Source organism: Vicugna pacos, unplaced genomic scaffold (genome assembly GCF_048564905.1).
Source record: "Vicugna pacos unplaced genomic scaffold, VicPac4 scaffold_21, whole genome shotgun sequence".
NCBI classification, from domain to species: domain Eukaryota; kingdom Metazoa; phylum Chordata; class Mammalia; order Artiodactyla; family Camelidae; genus Vicugna; species Vicugna pacos.
The window spans coordinates 17,178,346-17,190,901 of NW_027328742.1; the positions used below are offsets into that span (position 1 = coordinate 17,178,346).

General features: G+C 38.0%; 1 protein-coding gene across 1 annotated transcript in view; it reads right to left on the bottom strand.

The window, feature by feature from the left end:
* Positions 1-8,721: 8,721 nt before the first annotated feature.
* Positions 8,722-12,556, bottom strand: part of LOC107035307 (intermembrane lipid transfer protein VPS13C-like) — a 61,438-nt gene continuing 57,603 nt past the window's right edge. Inside the window, 2 exon segments of the mRNA XM_072957640.1 lie at positions 8,722-10,671; positions 10,982-11,065. Coding sequence (XP_072813741.1) covers positions 10,570-10,671; positions 10,982-11,065 — 186 coding nt within the window. The 3' untranslated portion in view covers positions 8,722-10,569.

Below are 12,556 nucleotides of genomic sequence, written 5' to 3' on the forward strand. Positions count from 1 at the left end.
CCCAAGCAATATTTATTGATCTATTTTTGCTGATTGAGAAGGATTTTGAGGTGAAATTCACATTAACAACCATTTTAAAATGTGCAATCCAGTGGCATTTAGAAGTTCACGAAGTTGCACAACTGTAAGCAGACAGTGTAAGCAGACAGGGCAGGAGTTCCTGGGAGGAAAAGAACCAGATAGAGCTTTTTGCCATTAAGGGAAGCCATTTTTGCCTAAAGCATTTGGGGATTTGGCCACAATGCTTGACCTTGAACAGGTCTCTGGAATAGTGATCTGAAGGGAACAAAAGAACAAATGCCTGTTATCAGGAGATGGAAGTAACAATAGCAAAGTTAACAAAGCAGTTGTAAAGACTCCCAGTTCTGTTTCTTGAGCTCTTTTGCAGAATTTAAACCCCCCTCCAGCACTCAAACACCAGACCAGCTAGAGCTTGCGGGATGATGGTTCTGACCTTTGCTGACTCTCAGGACTGACTCCAACTAAAGCTCGGATTCTGTCGACCTTTGCCCCAGCTCCATGCTGAGCTCTCCTCTGCCCAAGCCCCTTCACGAATACGCATGTGTCCTTCGTTAAAACTTACCCAGTTTTGCTGTTTGGGAGATAATGCTTCGGAAGGTATCGCCGGTGTTCTTACTTGCTGCAAGTAATAAATCCTTCCTTCTGACTTTTGGCTTGGTTGTGTCCTTTGGCTTGACACCCAACAAGAGGCGAACCCAGTTTTTGGATAACACAAGCACAACCTCTCTAGTTTCACAGCTTTTCTTATCACCGCAGAACAACACCCCGCACCCCAGTAATCACCCCATTTCCCCCTCCCCTAGCAGCCACTGATCTGCCTTCTGTCTCTGTGGATGTGCCTGTTCTGGATATTTCACATAAAAGGAAAAATACAGAATGTATGTGACCTCCTGTGTCTGGCTTCGTTCACTTACTCCATCTCACAGCGTGTATCAGTACTGCGTTCCTTTTTGCGGCTGCACATACTTCACTGTATGCGTACACCGCAATGTGTTTGTCCATTCAGCCCCTGATAGACACTTGGGTTGTTTCCACCCTTGGCTGTGATGAGCAATGCTGCTGTGCTTGACTGAACTTTAATGCCGCCTTTGAGGATGACCGAATTAGAACATGTAAAACACCTAGAACAGTGCCTGGAACTTAAATAGTAAGAACCATACAGGTTTTATTTACTATTCTTATCAATATATTACATATTTCCACATACGCATAGGTCTGTTATTAGCCTATTTTGCTTCATTTATTTATCTCTTTCTCCAAAAATATTACATTCTTTTAATTACTATGGTTTTTTAGTAAGCTTTAAAATCTGAAAGAACAAAACACGGCTTCTACTTTATCTTATTCCTCAAATTGATTTGATAATCCTTAGCCTTTGGCTCTTCCGTGTGGATGTTCTGGAACCGCATTTCAAGTTGCACACAAAAATTAATGGAATCTTGATTATAACTGCAATGGATTTATATAGATGAGTTTGAACGTTACTCTTTAATGAGTCTCAACTATCCATAAACATTGTACAACTTTCCATTTAAGAAAACTTAAACTTTCAGTAGAGTTTTATCATTTTTTTCCATAAATGTCCTGCAAAGTTTTGATAGGCTTATTTTTATGCATTTTCGTTATTTAAAATGGTATTTAAAGTCTGCCAATTTCTTTGTTCCCACTGCTTCTTATATTTTATTCCTTCTTTCTGGGTTCAACTTCCTTTTTCCTGAAGGTCATCCTTCAGAAGTATTTACAGAAAAGATTCTGAAAGTAGAAAACTTTTTTCCACCTGAAAATGGGGTTATTTAGCCTTCACTCTTGAACAGTACTTTAGCTGATTGACTAGGCAGACAGTTGGTTTTCTCTCAACAACTTGCAGACATGCCGTTGACCCCGGAGTACTACTGTTGGGAGTTCTGATAATCGTTGATCCTTTGTCAGTAATCTGTTTTTTTTCTGGTTGTTTTCCGGTGTTTCTCTCTGTATTTGCACTGCTACAGTCTCCAGCCAATGTGTGCAGGTTTGAATTTACTTTTATTCGTCCTGCGCTGGGCTCACTTTGTTTCCTGCATTCATCAAATCAAATCTTTCTTAAATTCTGAAAACATCAACCATTTCTCTAGTCTCTCCTTCTAGGACTTAGATGAGAAATATTGGATTTTCTCAGTCTGTCCTCTGTCTTGCTTAACTTCTGTTTTATATTTTCCGTCTCTTTTTCTCTGCTGCGTTCTAGGAATTGTATTGAGTCAGTTCTGTTTTCCAGTTCACCTATTCTTACTTTAGCTTTGTTTAATTTACTGTTGTGGCTGTCCATTGACTTTTTTTCAATGATACTTGTCATTTCTAGAAGATCTATTTGGTGCTCACTCTAATTTGCCTTTTCGCTTTTTTTTTTTTATATAGTATCTTGTTTTCTAATCCTTTTTACGCATATCCACTGATTTTTTTGGATTTTTTTTTCCTGATTTCTTAGTAATTTTATCCTACCGGTTTGGTGATTTGGTAAATTAACCCATGCAAATCAATCCACATGGGTAGTATTTGCAATCCTTTATCCAAAGCAAGGACTCCAGCAAAGTTTCAGATGACAGGGCTGACCAGCAGGGTACTCTTCTGAATGGGTGGCTGTCTTAGTCCATCTGGGTTGCTAAAACAAAAATACCATAAACTTACAAGCAACAAACTATTTCTCATAGTTCTGGAGTCTGGGAAGTCCAAGGCCATGGGGTCAGTAGATCTGCTGTCTGGTGAACGCCCACTTCTTAACAGACAAGATGGCATCCCTCACTGTGTCCTCACCTGGTGGAAGAGGGCAAGGGATCTCTTGGAGTCTCTTTCATAAGGTCACTAGTCTCATTCATGAAGACCCCAAGCTCATAATTACCTTCCAAAGGCCCCAACCCCTACTACCATTACCTTGGGGAGTACAATTTTAACATCTGAATTTTGGAGCTGGAACATAAACGTTCAGTCCAGTGCAGTGGTACCTTATGGAGAGCCTAGGTTGGCCTGGTGTGAGCAGTGACTGCATCACGCAGCCTGGATCCCCAGACAATAAAAGGCACTGCTAAGGGGGTGCATCTGAGAAGTAAACTCAGGACTCCATTTTCACAGCACAGCCTGGCTCCACACGAGGCCACTGCTCTTCACAGGCCATCCGAAGGCTCCCTTTCAGCACTCTCCACGGGCTAGAAACACCACCTCACCCTTCCTCTTCTTCTTCTAATAAAGGCTTTGTGGTTTAAAACCAAACCAAATCAAACCTTCATTAGTCATTAAAAATGTATACTTAATGTCTATGGGGATATTGTGAGAAAGAGGGAATAAGAATTCCTTCAAGTAACACATCTCACACATCACACTAATGATAAAATCCACCACTTGGTCAGTATCTGTAAAATTCATACGGGTCACAAAAAGGCAGATCTGGTCCAGAGGTCTTACTTTCCAATGAAGAAACTGAGGCTGAGAGAGGTAAAGGGATTTTTTTTTTCCCCAGAGTCTTGATTTTTACAGTACCACACAAATTCCCTCTTACTTTTTGTAAAAGTGATAAAAGGGCTAACTCAACAATATTCTTGGGTAAGTAAAAGTGACAAGATCAATACATTATAATCATGAGGAACAGTAGCACAATAATGGGGATATTTTATTTTATAAAAGTAATTAATAGGTTGGGATACTTACCACTATTAGAAAGGAAGTAGAAAATATGGGATTGCCCAAGTGGCCCCTTCTCCCTAAGTTGTCTCTGGCCACATTCATCCAGATCAGGTACCACATCTGGAAGAGGCATGGATGAACGGTTGCACTTAAGGGAAGGGCCAAGATTATAGGATGACCTGAACTTATATGTCTAATCAGGGATGGTTTAGGCAGAAAAAGATGAGAACATAAAGACTTACATGCTTTATTGGATAAATGGCAGGACCTGAGGCCAGCCTTCAATTCTACTGCTCGGTGCTTCCATATACGGGCTCTCACTGACATAAAGTCGTTATTTTAAGAGAATCATTTATTAAAGGTTGGATGGCTTTATTCAAGGTCAAGAAGATGGTATATGTAATTTCTTCTAGACTCCATGATTCCATCACAAAAGGCTTACACTATCTGTGACAGAAGGGACTTCCAAATTCTCTTAACATATAAACTGAGTTACTGGGTAGACTCGGTATCCAGTATTTAAATTAAAGCCACTGGATTTATAGCTAGAATGAGGGCTTTCATTTACACAATTGAAGGGTTTCACCTATTTATGCGTGACTAGAGAGCGTTAAATGGTTTGCAAGTCTTCAACTGGAAAAGCAAAAGTTCCCAGTTTAACAGGCATTTTCTCCTGGAAAACAAAACCTGTGCTTCTCCTCCCTGAACTGTGAACACATGCGTGCTGCTGCGGGGGGTGCGTCTCACAAGGATAACAGCCAGGAAAGGAAAGAGCAGTCATAACTGGGCTTTATCCATATATAAAGTCATTCTTATTCTGACGGCCCAAAGGATTGGGACTGAGTTCAATAGATTTATGCTTAATATAAGGATCTTCCAACCATAGTCTATTACAATTCTACGAATTTAAGTACAACTAAAACCAAGGAGCCCAAGTGAATTATTTTCTCCAAAAACTGAGTGACAACTCTAACTGAAAATTAATCCATTTTACATAAAAGTAAGCATTATTGGTGCTTCCAAAAGAGCTGCTTTATAATTCAACATTCATTGACTGAGTCATTAATTTCAAATAGAATGGGCAATATATTCTTATGCACCAGTCTAAGTCATGGATAATCAGTCTTTATGGCCCTTACAAAACAATGTTTTCAATAGTACCCATTCACCATCTGGACTGCGGTAAGAGTCAGGCAAGATTCCCACCCTGTTCATTTGGGGTCAGCTCCAAAGGAGCATTTTCTAGGTCTCTAAACTTTAACCGCAGGAGGCTTTTACATGGGCAAGTAGTTGTTTCCTGCAAAGTATTTATGGTCAATAATTCCAGATATATTAAAATGTCACACTGACATTACAACTATCCCAGAATCTCTCAGGTATATGATTTCCTTATTTGGGCTTTAAGAGGCAAAACAAAACAAAACAAACAAACAAAAACTACTACTTCCATTACGTGGCTACTGATCAACAAATGGCAGGCAGAGTCCAGAAAGTCTTTAAGGAAAAAGTTAACTCTGTTAATCCTCTAGTTCATGCCCCCTCCTCCCTTTCTCCCCCCACTACTTTGGAAAGTGTGAATCACCCTGAATTGAATGAAGTAAGGAAGATTTGATGAGAAATGTCATAGTAGGTTAAGAATCTGACAGCACTCCACAGGAAAGGGAGGGGGCCCTGCTCAAGTGTGGCTTCTCAGTTTAAGGCACCAATAAGTCCTTGCCTAGCTCATTTGCAGCAGCTCCCTCTGCTGAAGCCTAAATGTTACAGCTTCCACTCAAATTGTGGTCTTTGAACACTGCTCATTTGTTACATTATTAGTCTACAATATGACCTACTGGGCTGAAGAAATATAATTTCTTCTGGTGAGCCCTAGCTAGATGTGATACAGTATGTACCTTGGGCATTTTATTTTTCATAGTTCTCACATCAGTAGAACTTTCTAATGACTTGATTATGGTAGAACACCACAATCGTGTATTTGATTCTTTGTTCTGGTTGTGCATTAGAAATAGAGAAAAGTTTTATGTCCTACCCCAAAATTTTATTTCTTGATTTCTACACCTCAGAAGCTATGGTTGCTAGCAAACTGACAATAACATTAGATCATATGTAAGAATTCTCTAGAGAAAAAAAAAATTGAGGCCAACGGCCTGAGACACTTAGATGTCAAGTGTTCCTATGGGAAGTGATTGTGCCACTGTCAGACCTAAAACATAGAGGAGGAGAAAATACATAGATCATTTGAGGATAAGGGTATAAGGTTCTAAAAGAAATCCAAGAAGCCAACGCTGGCCGTGTGCATTCAAAATAACTATTGTTTCTAGGAAGAAAGAAGAAGAGGATGTACAGACAAGAAAGAGAAGCTCGTAAGTGTCGGATTCTAATTGCTGATCCCACCTCACCACAGGATCTTGGGCAAATCATTTAGTGTCTTGTTTGGTCCCATCTGTGAGATTAATTATATAGTGTAATATAGAGGTTGATGAACTTGTTCTGTAAAGGTTCAGAGAGCAAAAACTTTAGGCTTTGCTGGCCATTCCTGCCTCTGTCAGCACTGCCCATCTCTGCCACTGCAGGGTGAGAGCGGCACTGCCGATGCAGCTGAGTGGGTGTAGCTGTGTACCCATAAAACTTTATTTGTAAGAACAAATTATCTGGTGCATAAGCTGCAGTGTGCCCAACGTGGCACAGTATCTACTTACAGAGAATTCAAAAATATTTAGAGAGGTGCCATTAAAAAGAAAAGATAAAAAAGACAATCTATAAAAAAGGAAGGCTTAAAAGAAGGTGCCGAAGGAGCAGAGCAGTTTGTCTGGCAGAAAAGCTGGTATAAGGTAAATGTGTTCTACAACACACACAATAAAACTCAGAAACCAAGATGTGAAATCTATTTTGATGAAAATTATTTATCATGGAATTTAAACCACCACTAGGAAACTTCAAGCATTATAGCCAATCTCTGGAAAAGTCACTTGGTCATTCTTCAAGTTAAAAATAATACTAAAGAAGTAAATCCTCTTTGGAAAGTGTTCACTATTGTTTGAGTGGATACTATCAACCTAGAAGATCACGCTGGCTTATTTCATTACCATTCTAATTATTTTCACACTGGAGGTCAATTCTAAAAACTTTCCACCCACCAGATATTTACTCAATCAAAATACAAGGGGACAGAAATCAATTTTTCTCTGGAGTTGTCATAAATCTCTATGATGCACCATCATACAGCAACATTTCAGTCTCTGATGTGTTGATGTCAATTACTTTGAAAACATTATCAAAACGATTTGTCAGCATAACTGAAGTGAAACAGTGGCACAGTCTGAAGAGGGAAGGAAATTCTGTTGTTCTTCATGGCTTCTCTGACAGTTTATGATGTTTCTAAAATTCAGAGGCAACTTAATAAATTGATAATTTTGAGGATAGACAGATCTACAATTTCTTATCTGAAACCCTGGGTCCAGGCATACAGAATTTTTCAAACTTTAGAAAGGCAATACGGTTCATATACCACATGGCTGGTACACCTCCAGTAAAGTCTGGAGCAGCATCTTATGATCAAAGATATTAATTCTGCTACAGCCAAACTCGTTTACACAAATAGAATAAAAACCACAAATAGCCTCATGTGAGTTCAGTTCAGATTTTGCTGTTAAATGTCTTTGCTTCAAACCTATAAAAAACCTTTTGGTTTTCTGAGCATTTTGAATTTTTGAATTTTAGTAAGGGACTAAGGCCTGCAATATGTAAAAACAAAACAAAGAGTTCTTCTGAAGGCTTTTTCAGTTCAAAGAGACCCTTGATGTTGAGTATTTGAACGATACAGTCTTGTAACTGAAACATAAATTCACAAACAATAAGTCTAAATTCTACCATAGGCACAATCACTAAGAGAAACGCCCCCCTCTGTTGCAGGGAGTCTCAATTTCTTTTCAAAGTCAACATACACACAGCACAGAACCCACTTTCATGAGGATTAGCCATCCTTCTCCCCGTGATTCTCAGTCAAAAGGCCTTGTCCCTCAAGAGTAGATCATTTTGATATAGGTAATCTCCTACCCCTTAAATATCTTCAGTAAAAAGATGATTCTCCCAGCGCTGGCAGTAACCGGAACTCTGTAATTTAACTGGCATTGATATTTCAGAGCTCTTCAAGAGTCTGACTACTTTAAAGCCAGAGCATTAATTTTTCAGTCCAAGCTGCACCTTAGAAATACACGTGGAGCCCTGTTAAAAACGCAGATATCCAGGCAGCACCAGATCAATGCACTTAGAGGCCCAGAGCACTGAAAAGGAGACCGCGTCCTCTGTTATACATAACTCAAAATAAAAACAATACCAAACCGTGAAATACACGGAAAGAAGTCCACCCTGGATCAGATTTTTCTTGAGGATCTTTGGTGTACTCTTCCTTCAATCTTTCGATCATTTTTTATTTCGCTATTTTCCTCACCGTGAGCCTGCTCTTCCTACTGGATAACCCAGTACTGGGAGAGCCTTCAGACTTGTGGTCGAGCTTCCAGGGGGAGCATGCAGGGTGGGAAACAAAACTGGGCAGACAGAGACAGAGTCAGGTTGGGCGGAAGCCTCCCAGGCTGTGGTGCAGTTTGAGAAAGTTTCTGCACAGCTACCGAAGAGTCTCGGAGCCAGTCAGCTGTCAGAGGAGCTCCCTGTCTCCCAGGAGTGGGCCTGACCCAGCATCCCTGCCATAGGTCGCTGACTGATAGAAAGCATGGGAGGCACAGCCTCAGTGCAAACGCAGTGGTAATTTCACAGTGTGGCAGCTGGGCCCAGGGTCACATCTGTTCTCTGTGTCCTCCCAGTGCCGAAGATCTGTGCCACAGACCTCCAGTGTGGTAAAGGGGCCCACATGCCCAGGAAAGCTGTCTCCTGCCTATTACCTTTTAGAGCTCTCCATAGCTATTAATCTAAGGTCTCACTGTTACGGGATGGAAGAAGAAACACAAAACACATAAAACGTAAAAGCATCTGAAAAAAAAAAGTCAAAGCAAATGTTATTGAGTATTTAACACAAGCCCACAAAGTTTTCACACCTGTAAACAATACACCAAATGTTTTATTTCTCTCAGTAGCTCATATGCAAGCAATTGACTCTCAAAGCATTTTTAAATAACACAGAAGACATTATTATACTTTACTAATGAATTCCTTCTGTCCCAGGGGATTAAATCAAACGAAAATAGCACAAATATTTGGAAGTTTATTTCTAAGCCAACTGAGATAATGAATTTATAGGTTTCTATGAATTAATTTATTTAGTTCAATGTTTTGTACATGCCATCAGTATAATATAATTTCTTAAAAATTAAGGACCTTGTCAATAGCTGTGATTCATATGAAAAATATAATCAGATGCCTTAAATTCCTGATTAGATCAGTTTTTAAAGCCACAAAATATTACTACACTTGAATAAACTTCAATTAACCACCGACACAGAAGTTCTGCTTAAATTAGAAGTTTTGTATATGATACTTTTCTTCAGAGAAAAACAAAGTGATTTTGAAAAGGTAAAGACCACCGTACGGTATCAAATATTTGGGGCATTAGCTACTCCACTTTCTTTTTTGGAGTCAACAGTAAATAATAACTAGAAAAATATTTTTAAGTTTTAAGGCCAGTCTTAAAAAAATATGAATAAAGATAGTAGAAACATAACCACACATCAACAAAAACAGAGCAAAACCAAGTGCATCTATAATTTCATTTCATCATTAATTTGGTGATTTGAGGTAAATACCATGTTAAAAACCATGAGCAAATTTAAAGATTCAGCCAAAGAAATTAAGTATTTTTGAGCACTTTTCCCCAAAAACTTTAATAGGCAGTATATCTCTGATCAGAATAAATGAGACGCAGAAAAGGTCAAAAGTAAGTGTCCTGAACTGATTCTCAGAGGCCTGCCCTCAGAGGACACAGCTACCAATTACGTTCCACAGTGTTGGTAGATGCCTTATTTTATTTATATATAAAGCAACTAGAGGTTTTTTTCATTGTTCCTGCTAAGTATTTAAAATACATTTGTAGCTATACGCTAAAATTAAGTCTTGGCTTACGATGCCCTTAAAAATCTTTCATCTTATTAAAAACAACTTCTGGAAATAAAAAAATATTGAACCTTTCATATTTCTGAGTCTTGAAAAACTTAAAAGTGCAACATTTTCATGCATCAGCACATTATAATTGTGCCATGTAAGTTCATCTCAAAAGAGCAAGTAAACAAGTTCCAAAACTTCGAGAGGACAGAGCGTAGATATTTTAAGGTTTGATTTTCCACATCTTGAAGGAGGAAAAATAAGTACCTAAGCAAAACATGCTTTTATCAGGAGGAAATAATGTTTTCATGAAAAGAAAACAGGAAACATGTCATTTCTCCCTTCAGTGGTTTCTCTTAGGTCAATTACCTGGTTTACCAAAAATGTTATATCGTTTCAATTACCGAACAAGTTACCCTTAAACAAAATAGCCAACATTTGCCCAAAGACTGGTCTGAAACCTCTCAGGAAACACTCGTCTTCTAAGCTCCTTTCTTATTCTTCAGTAAGGACTGTAATTAAAAAGAAGCCTACTGCCTTTGTTTTGCGATTTTGACATTAATCGAAGTTTCACTCTGAATTTGAAGTGGTACTTCTTTAAGAGTCTGACCTATCCCGGTGGCAGGATCAAAGGGGACTGCTCACATACACACAGCTACAAAATCAGAGTCAAAACTAAAGGGGAATAAAGAAAATCCAACACTAACTACTCTGGAAAAGAACTCTAAAACTAAAGGATTCCTTGAAAAATTCTCTTTAGCTGAAGATAGCAAGATAAAGAAGAGTGGTTTACAGACAAGACCGTGATGGGTTTCGCACCCAGCAGCAGCCCCCTGGGACCCGTGATTAAGATGGCATCTGGGGCCTGAGAGGTTTCAGTGATGACCGCTTCATCAGTTTTTGCTGCTGTCTCATTGACTGCGCATCCTCAATGGCATGACACGCTCTCTGGAAAACAAAATGTTTGCCATGAACGGTAACGACAAGGACAGGCTCATGTGCAGGAAGAGAAAGGTACAAAGTCAAGAACGTGAGCGCTGCACACAGGTCCAGAGAATACACAGTCAATACATGTCATGCTAAGACCCTTCTGCCCGATTTAAGCCCACGGCCTATTAGTTTAAGCTTAGATATCCATCCAAAGTTCTAAGTGGAAGGTCTTTTGGAAAAATAATGGGTATTATTAATTATGTCAGATTTTTTTTTTCATCTTTCAGCTAAACAACTGAGGGGACGTTCTTTAAAGTAAATTGTTTACCTCTGCCGTGATGGTATCCTGCAGGTAAATTTTCTGAACATAGCCTTGATTGGCACTGTCTTTTTTGTGGAACAGACCCTGTTTCTGTTTCAAAAGAAACAGTGAGAGAAAAAAAAATTATTACTGGGAAGAAAAAAAAATTATAACCTTTAATTGAATGCTTAAATGTCAACTCTATTTTATAACCAGCAGACTAACCAAATACACATACTCAGATAAGATAAGAAATATATCATTTTGGTACAAGGATAGTGGTTCCATGTGCGAGCTGTTAGAATTTATGAAATTGGATGAGTATATATCTATCTGCATAAAATAATGGCTTTCTGCAGGAGATGATAAACAGCCTACAGAAATACCACTTGATAACTCATCACATCTGACAAATCAAAAAACCCTTCCTTCATTTCCTTGGCTGATAGATAAAATTCTTACATAATGTAAAATACATGGAGTCAATTCTCACCACTGATGTGAAAGAAAAGTGATAACTGAGGAATCTGTAATACATATGCACAGTGACACAGTCTTTCATAGTCTGAAAACTGTTTCCCACACCGAGGCACTCTTTAAATTTTGACGCTCTACAAGGAGGCAAGGCTGAAATGCAAGATGGCATAGTTTCATCATAGTTGCTTTTATTTGTAAACTTACATAAAAATAAAAGTAAATGTAAGTTAAAGGACAATAGTAGTTACATCTCTAACTATTAATTTTCATTTTTAAATTTATTTTTAATGACGTTTACAATGTTGTGTCGGTTTCTGGTGTACAGCACAATGCTTCAGTGATATCGGAACGTACATATATTCATTTTCATACTCTTTTAAACCATAATTACTGCAAGATATTGAATATAGTTCCCTGTGCTCTCAGTATGAACTTGTTGTTTTTTATGATAAATGTTTTTCAGACAGTTTTCAGTGTTAGAGATAACGTCATTATTGTTTAGGAAGAAATGTATTATGGAAATTATCATCTTTGGAATAATTACATTTTTTAAAGGGGAGAAATTTAATTTATGTTATATATAATAAAAACTACACATTTCAAAGAAAAATGAGTCTGAGAACCAAGCAAAAGATGGGATATCATTTTTGCTAATTACTTTTAATGTAATTAAAAAGTTCTTCCTTAGAAAATGATGGAGAGGAAAGACATGAAAACATATTATATATTATAGAATGTAAAAGAATTCTATAAATGCCAAATATTATTAAACATGAATGTTTCAGACATAATATTTATAATAGCCTCTTTAAAAGTCTAAAAAAGGGAATCTTTTTAGAAGTATCTAAGATTATAGCAAAATAGTATCCATATGAAAATTTAGAAACCCTTCTATTTACTAATGCTTTGTTCTACCAAAAAGGAAGCATCAGTGGACAGAGTTGATATTTCACTCAACACAAAGACTGTCAGAAAATAAAGTACACAAATATCTTTTCTTACATTGCAGCATATAATAATAATATTAATCCTTCAAATATTTTGTAGAGTTAAGTGTACAACAGAGTCATAAGGTATTCATTTCCATTCATTTAACAAATTCTTGGCTCTAAAGGTGTGAGCCAC